Here is a 22,372-nt window from a genome sequence, read left to right as displayed (position 1 = left end):
ACTTCCTTAGTATTTGATTTTGTGCACCAGCTGTTGTTTACAAATATACAGAGACCGCCACCCCTTGTCTTACCAGAGGCTGCCGTTCTGTCCTGTCCTCCTATCTAACGTCTCTCTCCTCTCAGGTCCTATATCTAACGTCTCTCTCCTCTCAGGTCCTATATCTAACGTCTCTCTCAGGTCCTATATCTAACGTCTCTCTCCTCTCAGGTCCTATATATCTAACGTCTCTCTCCTCTCAGGTCCTATATATCTAACGTCTCTCTCCTCTCAGGTCCTATATCTAACGTCTCTCTCCTCTCAGGTCCTATATCTAACGTCTCTCTCCTCTCAGGTCCTATATCTAACGTCTCTCTCCTCTCAGGTCCTATATCTAACGTCTCTCTCCTCTCAGGTCCTATATCTAACGTCTCTCTCTCTCTCAGGGTCCTATATCTAACGTCTCTCTCCTCTCAGGTCCTATATCTAACGTCTCTCTCCTCTCAGGTCCTATATCTAACGTCTCTCTCCTCTCAGGTTCTATATCTAACGTCTCTCTCCTCTCAGGTCCTATATCTAACGTTTCTCTCCCCTCAGGCCCTATATCTAACGTCTCTCTCAGGCCCTATATCTAACGTCTCTCTCCTCTCAGGTCCTATATCTAACGTCTCTCTCCTCTCAGGTCCTATATCTAACGTCTCTCTCCTCTCAGGTCCTATATCTAACGTCTCTCTCCTCTCAGGTCCTATATCTAACGTCTCTCTCCTCTCAGGTCCTATATCTAACGTCTCTCTCCTCTCAGGTCCTATATCTAACGTCTCTCTCCTCTCAGGTCCTATATCTAACGTCTCTCTCCTCTCAGGTCCTATATCTAACGTCTCTCTCCTCTCAGGTCCTATATCTAACGTCTCTCTCCTCTCAGGTCCTATATCTAACGTCTCTCTCTCTCTCAGGTCCTATATCTAACGTCTCTCTCCTCTCAGGTCCTATATCTAACGTCTCTCTCTCCTCTCAGGTCCTATATCTAACGTCTCTCTCCTCTCAGGTCCTATATCTAACGTCTCTCTCCTCTCAGGTCCTATATCTAACGTCTCTCTCCTCTCAGGTCCTATATCTAACGTCTCTCTCCTCTCAGGTCCTATATCTAACGTCTCTCTCCTCTCAGGTCCTATATCTAACGTCTCTCTCCTCTCAGGTCCTATATATCTAACGTCTCTCTCCTCTCAGGTCCTATATATCTAACGTCTCTCTCCTCTCAGGTCCTATATCTAACGTCTCTCTCCTCTCAGGTCCTATATCTAACGTCTCTCTCCTCTCAGGTCCTATATCTATTGGGGCGGCAGGTAGCTTAGTGGGTAAGAGCGTTGTGCCAGTAACCGAAAGGTCGCTGGTTCTAATCCCCGAGCCGACTAGGTGAAAAATCTGTCGATGTGCCCTTGAGCAAGGCACTTAACCCTAATTGCTTCTGTAAGTCGCTCTGGATAAGAGCGTCTGCTAAATGACTAAAATGTAAATGTAAAATATCTAATGTCTCTCTCCTCTCAGGTCCTATATCTAACGTCTCTCTCCTCTCAGGTCCTATATCTAACGTATCTCTCAGGTTCTATATCTAACGTCTCTCTCCCCTCAGGCCCTATATCTAACGTCTCTCTCAGGTTCTATATCTAACGTTTCTCTCCCCTCAGGCCCTATATCTATGGCCCCACCTCTCAGGGAGAGAGAATGCAGATCCTGCAGAACTTCAAACACAACCCCAAGATCAACACCATCTTCATCTCCAAGGTAACCAACTACTCCCCAATCACATCATTTCTCAGAGGTTACCTGGGGTGTATTCACTCCAAACGGGGAGGGACCTAAGTGAATTTGTCCAATAGAAACTCATTTTTTTGTTGCAATACGTGTTCCGTTGCGAAAACGTTTTTCGCTACAGTTTTTTAATGAATGCACCCCCTGTGTTGAGTGGCTCAGGCTGTAGTTTCACATTGTCGTCATCGGTGAAAACCGAGTGTCACTACAAATTGTGAAATGATGTTATCTGGGTCAGGCCAGTTGAATATATTTGTAGTAGGGTTTCTTTCCTCTTTAGCTGTGAAGTGAGAGTGAGAGCACCCTCATGCATGCTTGTCCCGTAACTTCCAAAATAAACACCAACATAAAGTGTCTTAATAGGGCTTTGGGCCACCAGCAGCCAGAACAGCTTCAATGCACCTTGGCATAGATTCTACAAGAGTCTGGAACTCTATTGGAGGGATTCTTCATTTTGAGAAATTCCATCATTTTGGTGTTTTGTTGATGGAAAACACTGTCTCAGGCGCCGCTCCAGAATCTCCCATAAGTGTTAAATTGGGTTGAGATCTTGGTGACTGAGACGGCAAACTTAACGTGTGTAACATGTGACAAACGCGAATCCGACCATCACCCCTGGTGAGACAAAACCGCGACTCGTCCGTGAAGAGCACTTTTTGCCAGTCCTGTCTGGTCCAGCGACGGTGGGTTTGTGCCCATAGGCGACGTTGTTGCCGGTGATGTCTGGTGAGGACCTGCCTTACAACAGGCCTATAAGCCCTCAGTCCAGCCTCTCTCAGCCTATTGAGGACAGTCTGAGCACTGATGGAGGGATTGTGCGTTCCTGGTGTAACTCGGGCAGTTGTTGTTGCCATCCTGTACCTGTCCCGCAGGTGGGATGTTCGGATGTACAGATCCTGTGCAAGTATTGTTACACGTGGTCTGCCACTGCGAGGACGATCAGCTGTCCGTCCTGTCTCCCTGTAGCGCTGTCTTAGGCGTCTCACAGTACGGACATTGCAATTTATTGCCCTGGCCACATCTGCAGTCCTCATGCCTCCTTGCAGCATGCCTAAGGCACGTTCACGCAGATGAGCAGGGACCCTGGGCATCTTTCTTTTGGTGTTTTTCAGAGTCAGTAGAAAGGCCTCTTTAGTGTCCTAAGTTTTCATAACTGTGACCTTAATTGCCTACCGTCTGTAAGCTGTTAGTGTCTTAACGACCGTTCCACAGGTGCATGTTCATTAATTGTTTACAATGAAGATCTGTGAAGTTATTTGGATTTTTACGAATTATCTTTGAAAGACAGGGTCCTGAAAGAGGAGTTTATGTTATACAGTGCTGAGTTTATGTTATACAGTGGGGAAAAAAAGTATTTAGTCAGCCACCAATTGTGCAAGTTCTCCCACTTTAAAAAGATGAGAGGCCTGTAATTTTCATCATAGGTACACGTCAACTATGACAGACAAATTGAGAAACAAAAATCCAGAAAATCACATTGTAGGATTTTTTATGAATTTATTTGCAAATTATGGTGGAAAATAAGTATTTGGTCACCTACAAACAAGCAAGATTTCTGGCTCTCACAGACCTGTAACTTATTCTTTAAGAGGCTCCTCTGTCCTCCACTCGTTACCTGTATTAATGGCACCTGTTTGAACTTGTTATCAGTATAAAAGACACCTGTCCACAACCTCAAACAGTCACACTCCAAACTCCACTATGACCAAGACCAAAGAGCTGTCAAAGGACACCAGAAACAAAATTATAGACCTGCACCAGGCTGGGAAGACTGAATCTGCAACAGGTAAGCAGCTTGGTTTGAAGAAATCAACTGTGGGAGCAATTATTAGGAAATGGAAGACATACAAGACCACTGATAATCTCCCTCAATCTGGGGCTCCACGCAAGATCTCACCCCGTGGGGTCAAAATGATCACAAGAACGGTGAGCAAAAATCCCAGAACCACACGGGGGGACCTAGTGAATGACCTGCAGAGAGCTGGGACCAAAGTAACAAAGCCTACCATCAGTAACACACTACGCTGCCAGGGACTCAAATCCTGCAGTGCCAGACGTGTCCCCCTGCTTAAGCCAGTACATGTCCAGGCCCGTCTGAAGTTTGCTAGAGTGCATTTGGATGATCCAGAAGAGGATTGGGAGAATGTCATATGGTCAGATGAAACCAAAATAGAACTTTTGGTAAAAACTCAACTCAGTCGTGTTTGGAGGACAAAGAATGCTGAGTTGCATCCAAAGAACACCATACCTACTGTGAAGCATGGGGGTGGAAACATCATGCTTTGGGGCTGTTTTTCTGCAAAGGGACCAGGAGGACTGATCCGTGTAAAGGAAAGAATGAATGGGGCCCCATAGAAAATCTTTGGAGGGAGTTGAAAGTCCGTGTTGCCCAGCGACAGCCCCAAAACATCACTGCTCTAGAGGAGATCTGCATGGAGGAATGGGCCAAAATACCAGCAACAGTGTGTGAAAACCTTGTGAAGACTTAAAGAAAACGTTTGACCTGTGTCATTGCCAACAAAGGGTATATAACAAAGTATTGAGAAACTTTTGTTATTGACCAAATACTTATTTTCCACCATAATTTGCAAATAAATTCATTAAAAATCCTACAATGTGATTTTCTGGGAGAACTTGCACAATTGGTGGCTGACTAAATACTTTTTTTCCCCACTGTATATCGATAACAGTCATTACCTCTTATCAGTCTCATTCTGAACGTCGCATAATCCTTGAACCTGCAAAAACCCTAACCTTATTGATGAATCAGCAATACACAAATTGGCTTAATGATTTATTTACTAACTGTTATTGATGAGTTTCTGGTATTGAGAAGTTCAAGATGCAAGAATTTACTTAGACATTCTGTGGAGGTTTTATACCAAGTATTTATTGGGATCGCGACCTCGTGGGTTCATCTAACAAACGGACATGGCTTTGCCCTTCGTCAGTTGAACTGCCCACACACACACAAATCTAACCTCCTTCAATACTCTTGGTTATCCTCCCTTTCACATACATCTGGCAACCATCATAGGCCCCTCCCCTTTCTCTGTTGTTATTACCCTTTGCCCCAGGTCATTATATCCTGTCCATCCATCATGCTATCCTAAACATCAGTAATCTCCTTTGACATAATGGAATGTAGACTTTCTGGCACCAAACCTAATGATCTACTAACTCTTTCCTGGTCCCCCATGATACTACGACATGACATCATTACACATCATAAAACACATCATATCACTAACTAACTAAATAATAATACAATACAAGTTATTGATTACTAACGTAAATACAATGAAAACAGGTCCCTAGTGGACTGGACTAACAATAGCATGAATGCTTGGGTAGAAGGAGGGTCAGAGTGGAAGGGAGAGACAGAGATTCAAACTATCGTGGTTACTTTGGAAACTACGCTACACGGAAATAGAAAAACGCTTAAAACCCCCACTAAACGCTCATTCGGATTAGAAATGCAACACGTATTTACGTGTAGCTGTCCTCGATAGTCGAGTTGATGATGTAGGACTCTGGTTTGCCCACCAGAGATCCCAATGTCCTCGGTAGAGTTTCTGGTCGTAGCGGTGGTTAGAATAGATACTTCAGATGTACCAGCGGTTGTCTGAGAGGGATTGTCCTCTCCTCTCTCGTGTCTTTTTAGTGAAAGTTCTCTAGACGACTATACATGCCAGCTGCAGACTGAGATGATAAGGTCTAGTGCATTGTCTCCTTCTTCACCCCGTATAGAGGTTGAGAGTTTCAGAGTTTCTCCATTTCAAACGTGTGGACTAACGTCTCACGTCTTCTGGTCTTTCTGGTCTAACCATTTTGTAACGTGTAGCTTCAGTTTCACGCTTCTTGATCTTGTAGAAATTCAACCATTTGCAACATTCCGGCTTATACCGTAGTACGCTTGGTCTTCCTTTTGTTAACGGAGTTGTAGTTTTAAACAATTTTGTAACGTTTGGCTCACGCTTCACGTCTGCTGGTCTTGTAGAGTGGCAACCATTTTAAGCCATGGGCTTCCTGGTCTTGTAGAGTGGCAACCATTTTAAGCCGTGGGGCTTCCTGGTCTTGTAGAGTGGCAACCATTTTAAGCCGTGGGGCTTCCTGGTCTTGTAGAGTGGCAACCATTTTAAGCCGTGGGGCTTCCTGGTCTGGTAGAAATTCAACCATTTGCAATGTTTAGCTCACGCTTCACTTCTGCTGGTCTAATGTTAAAATGTTTTTTCAAGGCTTTTTATGCCCTCTGGGTAAAAGGGGCGTCCCATCATGTTTGTGCTCATCTGGGCGTGGCCACTGACTGAGAACAAATCAATATGGAAAACAATCATCTCATCTAGAACAATCAGAATCATCTAGAATGATAAAATCACATTGTTATCTTCACTAAAGTATTATTATACTTAATCATTTGTTTTATACAACAATTAGATGCAAACCTCATAACTGTAGCCCCCCCAGAGATACTGTTATGTTGTTCCACCGTCTTTAATGACATCATAGTAATGGATTTGACATGATTGTTCTTTAAGTCTCCGCCGACCATTTCCCACATTCTTTTTAAGTAGGAATATTGTTTCATTATCCACTTTTGGATGATTGAGTCTTGGCGGGAAGACTTCCTTTGTTAACAAAAGGGGTCCTTTCTCCCGATACTTTGTGGCAAGGAAGAGAAAGTCTGCGCGGTATTTTTACGACCGGTCATAAAACTGGCCCCCAGGAAAGGGGGTGTTCGAACCTTTTCCTAGCCGGCATTAGAGCAGGAGAGAAGGGGTTTCCCAACCCTCTGCTCAGGGACCACCACACGTGGTCCTCTGTAGCTCAGCTGGTAGAGCACGGCGCTTGTAACGCCAAGGTAGTGGGTTCGATCCCCCGGGGACCACACCATACACAAAAAATTTATGCACGCATGACTGTAAGTCAGCTTTGGATAAAAGCGTCTGCTAAATGGCATATTATATTATATTATTTATGTTTGATCGTCAACCCATGAGGGCAAGTCATGACAGGGGACATAGCCATGGTAGCCAAAATAATGACCTGGCTAGCATTTTTATACTTGACCCTAAGCATGATGGGATGTTAATTGCTCAATTAACTCAGGAATCACACCTGTGTGGAAGCACCTGCTTTCAATATACGTTATATCCCTCATTTACTCAATAGTTTCCATTGTTTTGGCAGTTACCTGTATTCATTCACACTCACACTATCACTCACACTATCACTCACACTATCACTCACACTATCACTCACACTATCACTCACACTATCACTCACACTATCACTCACACTATCACTCATCATCACTCACACTATCACTCACACTATCACTCACATTATCACTCACATCATCACTCACAAACACACTCTCTGTCTCTCTGTCTCTCTGTCTCTCTGTCTCTCTCTCTCTGTCTCTCTCTCTGTCTCTCTCTCTCTCTCTCTCTCTCTCTCTCTCTCTCTCTCTCTCTCTCTCTCTCTCTCTCTCTCTCTCTCTCTCTCTCTCTCTCTCTCTCTCTCTCTCTCTCTCTCTCTCTCTCTCTCTCTCTCTCTCTCTCTCTCTCTCTCTCTCTCTCTCTCTCTCTCTCTCTCTTTATTTATTTATTTATTTATTTATTTATTTATTGTTCCCAGGTGGGTGACACATCCTTTGACCTGCCAGAGGCTAATGTTCTAATCCAGATCTCCTCTCACGGGGGATCTCGCAGACAGGAGGCTCAGAGGCTTGGCAGGGTGCTGCGAGCCAAGAAAGGTGTGTGTGTAACTATTACTTGTACGTATTGTATGGTCAAATGCCATCATTGATTTGACTGTGAGATTGAAATTGACCTTTCACTGATAGTCTTTTCCTGTTTCCCCTTTCCACACACACACCTCCACACACACCTCCACACACACACACACACCTCACACACACACACACACACACACACACACACACTCCACACACACACCTCCACACACACACACACACACCTCCACACACACACACACACACACACACCTCCACACACACACCTCCACACACAAACCTCCACACACACACCTCCACACACACACACACACCTCCACACACACATACACACCTCCACACACACACACACCTCCACACACACTCACACCTCCACACTCACACCTCCACACTCACACCTCCACACACACTCACAGGTATGGTAGCGGAGGAGTACAATGCCTACTTCTACTCGTTGGTGTCACAAGATACCCAGGAGATGGCCTACAGCACCAAGAGACAAAGGTTCCTGGTGGACCAGGGCTACAGCTTCAAGGTCAGTTACAGTACAATACTAACCCAAACAGAGACAGAGGTTCCTGGTGGACCAGGGCTACAGCTTCAAGGTCAGTTACAATACAATACTAACCCAAACAGAGACAGAGGTTCCTGGTGGACCAGGGCTACAGCTTCAAGGTCAGTTACAATACAATACTAACCCAAACAGAGACAGAGGTTCCTGGTGGACCAGGGCTACAGCTTCAAGGTCAGTTACAATACAAATGCAATCAAGCATTTTAGTTTTTAAAATTAAATAAGAAAGGGAGCTTTTGAATAATGAGCCTGAACAATAAATAAACCGCAATTCACGAATGCATCCAACTGTTTTCAATCTGCTGTAATAAAGGCGGCTTTATATATATTGTGATGTCACGAGAGGCTGTGTCCTGGAGGGACGTTACATCCCCCTGAGGTGGCTGCAAACCCAGACAGCTATGGCTCCATCTGCTGGTATGGTCGGGAACGCCACCCCTCTATGGCCAATCTTCCCACGCAGCTGAAACAAATCAGGAGCTGATGAGCTGAAGGTTTGGAAGGGGAAGAGACACACTGAGGGAGTGTGGGGGGTGAAGAGACACAGTCTCCAAGCTGGGCTCTCTGGAGGACAAGAGTGCTGCACGTCCACTTCCATGAGGAATATAAGGATTTGGAGATACTTACCTTTGGGAAATACTCACCTTTGGATATATGCACCTGTGGAAATACGTGTGGGACATTTGGAAGGACGTTTTGCTGGGTTGGCCACTAGCTGCAACGTGGAATACAGTAAGACTGGGGAAAAGTTATTTGAGCGAGGGAGAGTTATGATTTTGGATGTGGAAGAGACATCCCTGAACTGTTAACCCTTAAGAGCCACCAGAGAACAGAATTGTGTTATACTTTCGTTAGTTTCCCAAGACCTTTAATAAAATCCTTGTTTTGGTTGAACCTGGTCTCCTTGCACTACTTGAGCAATCCCGCTGAAAGCTGTGTAGCCTCTCGTGACATCACAATATTATTATTATTATTATTATTATTATTATTATTATTATTTTCATTAGAACAATCTCTCTGTTACACTTATTTGTTTTAGTTTTGTTTACGCTATTTCCAAATGGTCAGAAAAAATTATATTGTAATCTAACAGCAACTGTTTGGCACACATGATACTCACGCAACGCTCGCTCCTATACCCTTCTTTTTATTGATCTCTTTTCACACAACTAAGTAAAATGTCTTCCACAGACCTGACTTCCCCTTTCCCTCCTGAGCAACCAGTAAACATTCGCCCGTTTTTCAAGTTTATTTTTCACGTCCTCCGTATCCATTTTGCTGTCGACATTACTGTGTTCTGAGTTTGTTATAACCAATTTATTCCTGTGATTATGACGGGCTAAATAGGTCAGGCCCTATTGGTCGCATGAAAGCGATGCTTACATGTTTCACGTAAAGAGAGCAAAGGGTTGAGGGGAATGTTTTTGCCTAAACAAATTAGGGATTTCGGTAACAGAACTTTTCAGTCAGAAAACAAGTAAGAAACTAAAATGGCTGAAATGATTATACACATTACCACGTCAGAGGCAGTCTGCACGTTCACGCATTACCACGTCAGAGGCAGTCTGCGCGTTCACACATTACCACGTCAGAGGCAGTCTGCGCATTCACACATTACCACGTCAGAGGCAGTCTGCGCGTTCACACATTACCACGTCAGAGGCAGTCTGCGCGTTCACACATTACCACGTCAGAGGCAGTCTGCGGCGTTCACATTACCACGTCCAGAGGCAGTCTGCGCGTTCACACATTACCACGTCAGAGGCAGTCTGCGCGTTCACGCATTACCACGTCAGAGGCAGTCTGCGCGTTCACACATTACCACGTCAGAGGCAGTCTGGACGTTCACACATTACGACACGTTCAAAAAAAAAAACGTTAAAAAGGAAATATTCTCTGGGTCTTTTCATGCTTGTCTCCCTATTAGGGATTGTTTGAAGTTACCAGTCTCTCCCTCCCTCCCTCCCGCCTAGCTTCGTAATTACTAAACTAATTACTGCATGCAGGGAACATTCGCGTAAGCTTGCGAGATCAGCCGGCTTGCGAGGCTACCCTCTGTCCTCCCTCCCCTCTTCTCCCCCCCCCCCACCACCCTGCTCTCTGTCCGGATCACATGAGAACGAGAGACACTGAATGACCTGTGGAGCTCTGAGCTTCTGGAACATACTCAAGAAAAAAAGTATTTTTAATTTGACCTGATCGCAGAGTTGGGGGGGGGAGCGTGCTCCGGTTTGCTACGGCTCAAATTAAGCACTGATCTCACTCTGTCTTCGTCCTCCCTAATCTCCTCCTCCTCCTCCTCCTCCTCCTCCTCTTCCTCCTCCTCCTCTTCCTCTTCCTCTTCCTCCTCCTCCTCCTCCTCCTCCTCCCCCTCCTCCTCCTCCTCCCCCTCCTCCTCCTCCTCCTCTTCCTCCTCCTCCCCCTCCTCCTCCTCCTCCTCCTCCTCCTCCTCTTCCTCCTCCTCCTCCTCCTCCTCTTCCTCTTCCTCTTCCTCTTCCTCCTCCTCCTCCTCCTCCTCTTCCTCCAGGTGATCACTAAAATGGCAGGGATGGAGGAGGATAATCTGATGTTCTCCTCCAGAGAGGAGCAGTATCAGCTCCTTCAGAAGGTTCTGGCTGCCACGGACCTCGACGCAGAGGAGGAGGTGGTCATCGGAGAGAATGGACGGCCAATGGTATACGCACACCTCTTTTATCAATCTGTCGATGAAATGTGGACATCCTTTCTGGGATTGACTTCAGTCTGTCCAGGCATTGGGAAACACATCTGGTCTGTCAAGTTATATGAAGTCGGGGCATTAAAAACCATTCTTCCTGTCAGACAGTTAGGAATCTATTACTGTCACATTAGGCAATCATTCATCAGGGAATTATATTGTATGCAAGAATTGTATTGTGTATAGCTTTTTGATAACTTAAGCTTACCTGATCAGATAGGCAGGTCAGTAGTGACTCTAAGATTCTGATTCTTAACACTATGCTCTCTACCCTGAACTCTCTCTCGCTCTCTCTCCCCCTCCAGTTCTATATTCTAAACTCTCTCTCCCCTCCAGTTCCATATTCTAAACTCTCTCTCCCCCCCCAGTTCCATATTCTAAACTCTCTCTCCCCTCCAGTTCCATATTCTAAACTCTCTCTCCCCTCCAGTTCCATATTCTGAACTCTCGCCTCCCTCCAGTTCTATATTCTAAACTCTCTCTCCCCTCCAGTTCTATATTCTAAACTCTCTCTCCCCTCCAGTTCTATATTCTAAACTCTATGCTCTCTCTCCCCCTCCAGTTCCATATTCTAAACTCTCTCTCCCTCCAGTTCTATATTCTAAACTCTCTCTCCCCCTCCAGTTCTATAATCTAAACTCTATGCTCTCTCTCCCCCTCCAGTTCCATATTCTAAACTCTCTCTCCCCTCCAGTTCTATATTCTAAACTCTCTCTCCCCTCCAGTTCTATATTCTAAACTCTCTCTCCCCTCCAGTTCTATAATCTAAACTCTATGCTCTCTCTCCCCCTCCAGTTCCATATTCTAAACTCTCTCTCCCCTCCAGTTCTATATTCTAAACTCTCTCTCCCTCCAGTTCTATATTCTAAACTCTCTCTCCCCTCCAGTTCTATATTCTAAACTCTCTCTCCCCTCCAGTTCTATATTCTAAACTCTCTCTCCCCTCCAGTTCTATATTCTATGCTCTCTCTCCCCTCCAGTTCTATATTCTAAACTCTCTCTCCCCTCCAGTTCTATATTCTAAGCTCTATGCTTGCTCTCTCTCCCCTCCAGTTCTATATTCTAAACTCTATGCTCTCCCCTCCAGTTCTATATTCTAAACTCTATGCTCTCCCCTCCAGTTCTATATTCTAAACTCTATGCTCTCCCCTCCAGTTCTATATTCTAAACTCTATGCTCTCTCTCCCCCTCCAGTTCCATATTCTAAACTCTCTCTCCCCTCCAGTTCCATATTCTAAACTCTCTCTCCCCTCCAGTTCCATATTCTGAACTCTCGCCTCCCTCCAGTTCTATATTCTAAACTCTCTCTCCCCTCCAGTTCTATATTCTAAACTCTCTCTCCCCTCCAGTTCTATATTCTAAACTCTCTCTCCCCTCCAGTTCTATATTCTAAACTCTCTCTCTCCCTCCAGTTCTATATTCTAAACTCTCTCTCCCCTCCAGTTCTATATTCTAAACTCTCTCTCCCCTCCAGTTCTATATTCTAAACTCTATGCTCTCTCTCCCCCTCCAGTTCCATATTCTAAACTCTCTCTCCCCTCCAGTTCTATATTCTAAACTCTCTCTCCCCTCCAGTTCTATAATCTAAACTCTATGCTCTCTCTCCCCCTCCAGTTCCATATTCTAAACTCTCTCTCCCCTCCAGTTCTATATTCTAAACTCTCTCTCCCCTCCAGTTCTATATTCTAAACTCTCTCTCCCCTCCAGTTCTATATTCTAAACTCTCTCTCCCCCTCCAGTTCCATATTCTAAACTCTCTCTCCCCTCCAGTTCCATAATCTAAACTCTATGCTCTCTCTCCCCCTCCAGTTCCATATTCTAAACTCTCTCTCCCCTCCAGTTCTATATTCTAAACTCTCTCTCCCCTCCAGTTCTATATTCTAAACTCTCTCTCCCCTCCAGTTCTATATTCTAAACTCTCTCTCCCCTCCAGTTCTATAATCTAAACTCTATGCTCTCTCTCCCCCTCCAGTTCCATATTCTAAACTCTCTCTCCCTCCAGTTCTATATTCTAAACTCTCTCTCCCCTCCAGTTCTATATTCTAAACTCTCTCTCCCCTCCAGTTCTATAATCTAAACTCTATGCTCTCTCTCCCCCTCCAGTTCCATATTCTAAACTCTCTCTCCCCTCCAGTTCTATATTCTAAACTCTCTCTCCCCTCCAGTTCTATATTCTAAACTCTATGCTCTCCCCTCCAGTTCTATATTCTAAACTCGCTCTCCCTCCAGTTCTATATTCTAAACTCTCTCTCCCCTCCAGTTCTATATTCTAAACTCTCTCTCCCCTCCAGTTCTATATTCTATGCTCTCTCTCCCCTCCAGTTCTATATTCTAAACTCTCTCTCCCCTCCAGTTCTATATTCTAAGCTCTATGCTTGCTCTCTCTCCCCTCCAGTTCTATATTCTAAACTCTATGCTCTCCCCTCCAGTTCTATATTCTAAACTCTATGCTCTCCCCTCCAGTTCTATATTCTAAACTCTATGCTCTCCCCTCCAGTTCTATATTCTAAACTCTATGCTCTCCCCTCCAGTTTTATATTCTAAACTCTATGCTCTCTCTCCCCCTCCAGTTCCATATTCTAAACTCTCTCTCCCCTCCAGTTCTATATTCTAAACTCTCTCTCCCCTCCAGTTCTATAATCTAAACTCTATGCTCTCTCTCCCCCTCCAGTTCCATATTCTAAACTCTCTCTCCCCTCCAGTTCTATATTCTAAACTCTCTCTCCCCTCCAGTTCTATATTCTAAACTCTCTCTCCCCCTCCAGTTCTATATTCTAAACTCTCTCTCCCCTCCAGTTCTATATTCTAAACTCTCTCTCCCCTCCAGTTCTATATTCTAAACTCTCTCTCCCCTCCAGTTCTATAATCTAAACTCTATGCTCTCTCTCCCCCTCCAGTTCCATATTCTAAACTCTCTCTCCCCTCCAGTTCTATATTCTAAACTCTCTCTCCCCTCCAGTTCTACATTCTAAACTCTATGCTCTCCCCTCCAGTTCTATATTCTAAACTCTCTCTCCCCTCCAGTTCTATATTCTAAACTCTCTCTCCCCTCCAGTTCTATATTCTAAACTCTCTCTCCCCTCCAGTTCTATATTCTAAACTCTCTCTCCCCTCCAGTTCTATATTCTATGCTCTCTCTCCCCTCCAGCTCTATATTCTAAACTCTCTCTCCCCTCCAGTTCTATATTCTAAGCTCTATGCTTGCTCTCTCTCCCCCTCCAGTTCTATATTCTAAACTCTATGCTCTCCCTCCAGTTCTATATTCTACAATCCTATGCTCTCCCCTCCAGTTCTATATTCTAAACTCTATGCTCTCCCCTCCAGTTCTATATTCTAAACTCTATGCTCTCCCCTCCAATTCTATATTCTAAACTCTATGCTCTCCCCTCCAGTTCTATATTCTAAACTCTATGCTCTCCCTCCAGTTCTATATTCTAAACTCTATGCTCTCCCTCCAGTTCTATATTCTAAACTCTATGCTCTCCCCCTCCAATTCTATATTCTAAACTCTATGCTCTCCCCTCCAATTCTATATTCTAAACTCTATGCTCTCCCCTCCAGTTCTATATTCTAAACTCTATGCTCTCCCCTCCAGTTCTACATTCTAAGCTCTATGCTTGCTCTCTCTCCCCTCCAGTTCTATATTCTAAACTCTATGCTCTCCCTCCAGTTCTATATTCTAAACTCTAGCTCTCTCTCCCCTCCAGTTCCATATTCTAAACTCTCTCTCCCTCCAGTTCTATATTCTAAACTCTCTCTCCCCTCCAGTTCTATAATCTAAACTCTATGCTCTCTCTCCCCTCCAGTTCCATATTCTAAACTCTCTCTCCCTCCAGTTCTATATTCTAAACTCTCTCTCCCCTCCAGTTCTATATTCTAAACTCTCTCTCCCCTCCAGTTCTATAATCTAAACTCTATGCTCTCTCTCCCCTCCAGTTCCATATTCTAAACTCTCTCTCCCCTCCAGTTCCTATATTCTAAACTCTCTCTCCCCCTCCAGTTCTATATTCTAAACTCTCTCTCCCCTCCAGTTCTATATTCTAAACTCTCTCTCCCCTCCAGTTCTATATTCTAAACTCTCTCTCCCTCCAGTTCTATATTCTATGCTCTCTCTCCCTCCAGTTCTATATTCTAAACTCTCTCTCCCTCCAGTTCTATATTCTAAGCTCTATGCTTGCTCTCTCTCCCTCCAGTTCTATATTCTAAACTCTATGCTCTCCCCTCCAGTTCTATATTCTAAACTCTATGCTCTCCCCTCCAGTTCTATATTCTAAACTCTATGCTCTCCCTCCAGTTCTATATTCTAAACTCTATGCTCTCTCTCCCCTCCAGTTCCATATTCTAAACTCTCTCTCCCTCCAGTTCCATATTCTAAACTCTCTCTCCTCCAGTTCCATATTCTGAACTCTCGCCTCCCTCCAGTTCTATATTCTAAACTCTCTCTCCCTCCAGTTCTATATTCTAAACTCTCTCTCCCCTCCAGTTCTATATTCTAAACTCTCTCTCCCTCCAGTTCTATATTCTAAACTCTCTCTCCCCTCCAGTTCTATATTCTAAACTCTCTCTCCCTCAGTTCTATATTCTAAACTCTCTCTCCCCCTCCAGTTCTATATTCTAAACTCTTGCTCTCTCTCCCCCTCCAGTTCCATATTCTAAACTCTCTCTCCCCTCCAGTTCTATATTCTAAACTCTCTCTCCCTCCAGTTCTATAATCTAAACTCTATGCTCTCTCTCCCCTCCAGTTCCATATTCTAAACTCTCTCTCCCTCCAGTTCTATATTCTAAACTCTCTCTCCCTCCAGTTCTATATTCTAAACTCTCTCTCCCTCCCAGTTCTATATTCTAAACTCTCTCTCCCCTCCAGTTCCATATTCTAAACTCTCTCTCCCTCCAGTTCCACTAATCTAAACTCTATGCTCTCTCTCCCCCTCCAGTTCCATATTCTAAACTCTCTCTCCCCTCCAGTTCTATATTCTAAACTCTCTCTCCCCTCCAGTTCTATATTCTAAACTCTCTCTCCCCTCCAGTTCTATATTCTAAACTCTCTCTCCCCCTCCAGTTCTATAATCTAAACTCTATGCTCTCTCTCCCCTCCAGTTCCATATTCTAAACTCTCTCTCCCTCCAGTTCTATATTCTGAACTCTCTCTCCCTCAGTTCTATATTCTAAACTCTATGCTCTCCCCTCCAGTTCTATATTCTAAACTCGCTCTCCCCTCCAGTTCTATATTCTAAACTCTCTCTCCCCTCCAGTTCTATATTCTAAACTCTCTCTCCCCTCCAGTTCTATATTCTAAACTCTCTCTCCCCTCCAGTTCTATATTCTAAACTCTCTCTCCCCTCCAGTTCTATATTCTATGCTCTCTCTCCCCTCCAGTTCTATATTCTAAACTCTCTCTCCCCCAGTTCTATATTCTAAGCTCTATGCTTGCTCTCTCTCCCCTCCAGTTCTATATTCTAAACTCTATGCTCTCCCCTCCAGTTCTATATTCTAAACTCTATGCTCTCCCCTCCAGTTCTATATTCTAAACTCTATGCTCTCCCCTCCAGTTCTATATTCTAAACTCTATGCTCTCCTCCAGTTTTATATTCTAAACTCTATGCTCTCTCTCCCTCCTCCAGTTCCATATTCTAAACTCTCTCTCCCTCCAGTTCTATATTCTAAACTCTCTCTCCCCTCCAGTTCTATAATCTAAACTCTATGCTCTCTCTCCCCCTCCAGTTCCATATTCTAAACTCTCTCTCCCCTCCAGTTCTATATTCTAAACTCTCTCTCCCTCCAGTTCTATATTCTAAACTCTCTCTCCCCTCCAGTTCTATATTCTAAACTCTCTCTCCCTCCAGTTCTATATTCTAAACTCTCTCTCCCTCCAGTTCTATCTTCTAAACTCTCTCTCCCCTCCAGTTCTATAATCTAAACTCTATGCTCTCTCTCCCCCTCGGTTCCATATTCTAAACTCTCTCTCTCCCCTCCCAGTTCTATATTCTAAACTCTCTCTCCCTCAGTTCTACATTCTAAACTCTATGCTCTCCCCTCCAGTTCTATATTCTAAACTCTCTCTCCCCTCCAGTTCTATATTCTAAACTCTCTCTCCCTCCAGTTCTATTTCTAAACTCTCTCTCCCCTCCAGTTCTATTTCTAAACTCTCTCTCCCTCCAGTTCTATATTCTATGCTCTCTCCCTCCAGTTCTATATTCTAAACTCTCTCTCCCCTCCAGTTCTATATTCTAAGCTCTATGCTTGCTCTCTCTCCCTCCAGTTCTATATTCTAAACTCTATGCTCTCCCTCCAGTTCTATATTCTAAACTCTATGCTCTCCCCTCCAGTTCTATATTCTAAACTCTATGCTCTCCCCCCTCCAGTTCTATATTCTAAACTCTATGCTCTCCCCTCCAATTCTATATTCTAAACTCTATAGCTCTCCCTCCAATTCTATATTCTAAACTCTATGCTCTCCCCTCCAGTTCTATATTCTAAACTCTATGCTCTCCCCTCCAGTTCTACATTCTAAGCTCTATGCTTGCTCTCTCTCCCCTCCAGTTCTATATTCTAAGCTCTATGCTTGCTCTCTCTCCCCTCTCAGTTCTATAATCTAAACTCTAGCTCTCCCTCCAGTTCTATATTCTAAACTCTATGCTCTCCCTCCAGTTCTATATTCTAAACTCTATGCTCCTCCCCTCCAGTTCTATATTCTAAAACTCTATGCTCTCCCCTCCAGTTCTATATTCTAAACTCTATGCTCTCCTCCAGTTCTATATTCTAAACTCTATGCTCTCCCCTCCAGTTCTATATTCTAAACTCTATGCTCTCCCCTCCAGTTCTATATTCTAAACTCTATGCTCTCCCCTCCAATTCTATATTCTAAACTCTATGCTCTCCCCTCCAATTCTATATTCTAAACTCTATGCTCTCCCCTCCAGTTCTATATTCTAAACTCTATGCTCTCCCCTCCAGTTCTACATTCTAAGCTCTATGCTTGCTCTCTCTCCCCTCCAGTTCTATATTCTAAACTCTATGCTCTCCCCTCCAGTTCTATATTCTAAACTCTATGCTCTCCCCTCCAGTTCTATATTCTAAACTCTATGCTCTCCCCTCCAGTTCTATATTCTAAGCTCTATGCCCTCCCCTCCAGTTCTACATTCTAAGCTCTATGCTCGCTCTCTCTCCCATCCAGTTCTATATTCTAAACTCTATGCTCTCCCCTCCAGTTCTATATTCTAATCTCTATGCTCTCCCCTCCAGTTCTCTATTCTAAACTCTGTGTTCTTAATACAGTCTGTGGTTGTAAACTCTGTGATCTCTCTCTCTCTCCCCTCCAGTTCTATATTCTAAACTCTCTCCCCCCCCCAGTTCTATATTCTAAACTCTCTCTCCCCTCCAGTTCTATATTCTAAACTCTATGCTCGCTCTCTCTCCCCTCCAGTTCTCTATTCTAAACTCTGTGTTCTCAATACAGTCTGTGGTTGTAAACTCTGTGATCTCTCTCTCTCTCCCTCATCAGTTCCAGCGGAGGCCTGGTACCATGAGCTCCATGTCTGGGGCTGATGACTCCGTCTACATGGAGTATCGTTCTAGAGGCAGGGCCCACATGGGGAACAACATCCACCCGCTCTTCAAACGCTTCAGGAAGGGCCCATAGGGAATAGGGTGCCATTTGGGATGCATCCAGGGTCTTTTGGAAGGGATTCCTAGACTGAGGTCAGGTTAGAGGTAGCTGCTATAGGCCCCTGTGTGTTTCAGAAAGAACACAGTTCTGCATCACCATGACCCCATGACCTCAGTCACTTTTAGGGCTGTTTGTCATCCAGAGAGTAAATATACTAAATGTGAACTTTTCTTTTCATCACATTTAATTCATAATGTGTTTAGTTTTTTGTCTTCACAATGTTTTCATGTAATGCGTTAAATAAAACAGGAATTTTTTGGTATTCGTTTGTATATTTTTTTTGTTCCCAGAATCACAGTTTCTCAACCAAGTCTGTTATGGGTCACTGTCACGTCTCTACCCTTCCAAACGCTGTCACGTCTCTCCCCTTCCAAACGCTGTCACCCCTCTCCCCTTCCAAACGCTGTCACCCCTCTACCCTTCCAAACGCTGTCACCCCTCTCCCCTTCCAAACGCTGTCACCCTCTCCCTTCCAAGCTGTCACCCTCTCCTTCCAAACGCTGTCACCTCTCCCTCCAACCTGTCGTCTCTGCACAGCCTTCCCTCCTTCACGTGTCACCCTCTCTTCCACTTTCACCCCTCTACCTTCCGCTTCACTCTCTGCCGTTCAACGCTGTCACCCCTCTCCTTCCAAACGCTGTCACCCCTCTACCCTTCCAAACGCTGTCACGTCTCTCCTTCAAGCGCTTCACCCTCTCTCCTTCCAAGCGCTGTCCACCCTCTCTCACTTCAAGCGCTGTCACCCTCTCTACCTTCGCGCTCCCCTCTCCTTCCACGCTTCACTCTCTCTTGCGCTTCACCCTCTCCTTCAAGCGCTCTCACCCCTCTCCTTCCCAACCTGTCTCCCCTCTACCCTCCCGCGTTCTTCTGCCCTTCCTGCTTCCCCTCTCCTTCCAAGCGCTATCACCTCTCCCCTTCGCGCTGTCCCCTCTTCCTCCCTCCCCCTCTACCCTTCCGCTATCTCTCCTTCACCTCTCGCCCTCTCCCTTCTTCACTCTCTCCTTCCAGCCTCCCCCTCTCTTCCACTTCGCCTCTCTTCCCTTTCAGGCGTTCCCTCTATCTGCCATTCCAGACACTGTCACCTCTCTCCTTCCAAGCGCTCTCACTTCTCTTCAAGCGACTGTCCCCTTTCCTTTCATTCGCTGTCCCCTCTACCCTTCCCAACCGCTGTCACGCCCTCTCCTTCCCAACGCTGTGTCTCTCCCTTCATCACCCTCTACGCTGTCCCCTCCCTTCAGGCGCCTGTCTACCCCTTCTCCCCTTCCCCTCTGCCCTCCCCTGTCTCTTCTTCCATTCCAAGCTTCACCCTCTCCTTCCAAGCGCTGTCACCCTCTCCTCCTTCGCCCTCTGCTTCCACCCTGTCAGTCTCTACTTCCAAGCGCTATCCCCCTCTCCTTCCAAGCGCTTTCTCCTTCAACGCTTCACCCTCTTCGCTGTCACTCCCTCTGCCCTTCCACGCTGTCACCCTCTACCTTCAATCTTCCATCTCTCCCCTTCCCCTGTCACCCCTCTCCCTTCCGCGCTTCCCCCTCTACTGCCCTTCAACCTGTCTCCCCTCTGCCTTCAAGCGCTGTCCGTCCCTCTCCTAACTTTCACCCTCTCCTTCAGCGCTGTCTTCCCTCTCCCTTCGCTTCCCCTTCCTTCCAAAGCTTCCGTCTTCCCTTCCCAACGCTGTCACCCTTTCAGTATCACCCCTCTCCTTCATTCCCCCTCTACCGTTCCAAACCTTACTTCCTTCCCAATCCTGTCACCCCTCTCTTCTACCTGTCACTCCTTAGTTCCCCCTTTCGCTGTCCCCCTTATTCAAGCCTGCTCCTCTCCCCTTTCTCTAGCTTCCTTCTCCATTCCCTGTCCCCCTCTCCTTCCCTTTCCCTCTTCCTTCCATTCTGTTCATTCCAACTTCCCTTTCAATTATCTTTCTTTCTTCACTCCTTCTCGCTCTTCTTCACTTCACCTCCCATCCAGCTGTCACCCTTCTTAGCTTTCACTCTCCATTCAAGCGCTGTCCCTCTTTCAAAGCGCTGTCGCCCTCTACCATTCCAAGCTGTCACCCCCTTCAAGCGCTTCCTTCCCTCTCCTCCATTGTCCCCCTTCCTCCAAGGCTGTCCGTCTCTGCATTCAACGCTGTCACCTCTACCCTTCCCTGCCCTTCCCTCTACTGTCCCCACTGCCCTCTGCTTCCTGTCCCCCTCTCCCCTTCCAACCTGTCACCCTCTCGTTCCTCCCTTCTTCCCCTCTTTCCTTTCCAAGCGGCTGTCCTCTCTACCCTTCCCACGTTCACCCTCTGCCCTTCCCATCTCCCCTCTCCCTTCAGGCTGTCACCCCTCTCCCTTCAAGCCTGTCCCTCTCCTTCCAAGCGCTGTCCAGTCTCTACCCTTCCCAACGCTGTCCTCCCCTCTCTTCACGCTTCCCCCTCTCCTTCCAAGCGCTTCACCCCTCTCCCTTCCAGCCTTCTCCTCTACCTTCATTCCGTCTCTCCCTTCCAAACGTTCACCCCCTTCCAAGCGCTGTCCTCTCTTTCCACCTTCCATCTCTACCCTTCCACCTTCAGTCTCTCCCCTTTCTCTTTTCATCCAGCTGTCGTCCCCTCTCCGTTACCTATCCCTTCCAAGCGCTGTCAGCCCCTCTGCCCTTCCGCTTCCCCTCTCCCTTCAAGCGCTGTCGCCTCTACCCTTCCAACGCTGTCACCCCTCTGCCCTTCCAAACGCTTCACCTTCTGCCCTTCCAAACGCTTCCGTCTCTGCCACTTCCAGCTGTCCACCTCTTTCCAGCGCTCTCTCCTTCCACTGTCCCGTCTCTGCCTTCCTTCCGTCTCTCCCCATCCAAGCCACCTGTCACCCCTCTCTTCCGTTCCAGCTTCACCCACTCCTACCCTTCACAGCTGTCACCCCTCTCCCTTCCAAAGCGCTGTCACCCTCTTTCATCTTTTCCTTCCCCCTTTTCAACGCCTTCCACCTCTCCTTCAAGCGCTTCCCCCTCTGCCCTTCCATTCCTTTCACTACTGTCGCCTCTACCCTTTCCAGCGTGTCACCCCTCTGCCCTTTCAAGCGCTTCACCCTCTCCACTTCAGCGTGTCCCTTCCTTTTTTTTAAGCCTTCTCTCTTCCCCTCCCTTCCTTCCAGCGCTTCACCCCTCTACCCTTCCACCTTCCCTCTCCTTCCAAGCTTCCACCCTCTCTTTCACGCTTCGTCTCTTTCCACTGTCCTTCCTCTCTTCAACCTTCTCTCTCTCTTTGCTTCCCCCTCTCCCTTCCCTTCCTTCCAGGCGCTGTCACGTCTGCCTTCCAGCTATCACGTCTCTACCCATTCAGGCGCTATCATTCCCTTAAGCGCTGTCAACCCCTCTGCCCTTTCAAGCCTGACACTCTCTCCTTCCAGGCTGTCCCCCCTCTCCCTTCCAGCGCTTCACCCCTTTTACCTGTCTCTCTCTTCCCTTCCACCTGTCCCCCCTCCTCTGCCCTCCCAAGGTCACTTCTCTGTTCCATCCTCTCTCCATTCAGACGTAGCTCTTACACGTCCTGCCCTTAGTTTCATCTCCTCCCGGTTCCTTCCTCCCCAAGCTCTTACCTCTCTTCGCTTCATTCCTTCAGTGTCCTCTCTCCTTTCCAATTCTTTTCCTCTCATCCTCCTCTCCTTCCCTTCCCCCCTCTCCTTCAAGCAGCTGTCTCTCCTCCTATCACCTCTCCTTGGCTTCATCTCTCCCTTCCAAGCCTTCACCCTCTACCCTTTTGTCCCCCTTCCAATGCTGTCCCTCTCTTTACTTGCCTTCACCGCTGTCACCTCTCTCCACTCCTTCCAGCGCTGTCTCTCCCTTCAATCTATCCGATCTCTCCCCTTCGCCTTCACGCTTCCCTTCCATTTCGCCTCTCTCC

The 22,372-nt window shown here is 46.2% G+C and overlaps 1 protein-coding gene across 1 annotated transcript in view; it reads left to right on the top strand.

The window, feature by feature from the left end:
* LOC121562182 (general transcription and DNA repair factor IIH helicase subunit XPB) overlaps positions 1–18,761 on the top strand; it is an 80,654-nt gene extending 61,893 nt beyond the window's left edge. Inside the window, 5 exon segments of the mRNA XM_045217942.1 lie at positions 1,665–1,761; positions 7,429–7,546; positions 7,963–8,081; positions 10,647–10,793; positions 18,337–18,761. Coding sequence (XP_045073877.1) covers positions 1,665–1,761; positions 7,429–7,546; positions 7,963–8,081; positions 10,647–10,793; positions 18,337–18,474 — 619 coding nt within the window. The 3' untranslated portion in view covers positions 18,475–18,761.
* Positions 18,762–22,372: the final 3,611 nt, after the last annotated feature.

The sequence above is a fragment of the Coregonus clupeaformis genome, unplaced genomic scaffold (genome assembly GCF_020615455.1).
Source record: "Coregonus clupeaformis isolate EN_2021a unplaced genomic scaffold, ASM2061545v1 scaf1281, whole genome shotgun sequence".
Taxonomy (NCBI): domain Eukaryota; kingdom Metazoa; phylum Chordata; class Actinopteri; order Salmoniformes; family Salmonidae; genus Coregonus; species Coregonus clupeaformis.
Note: the sequence above shows the minus strand (reverse complement) of the source record. Positions and strands in the feature narration are given on the sequence as shown.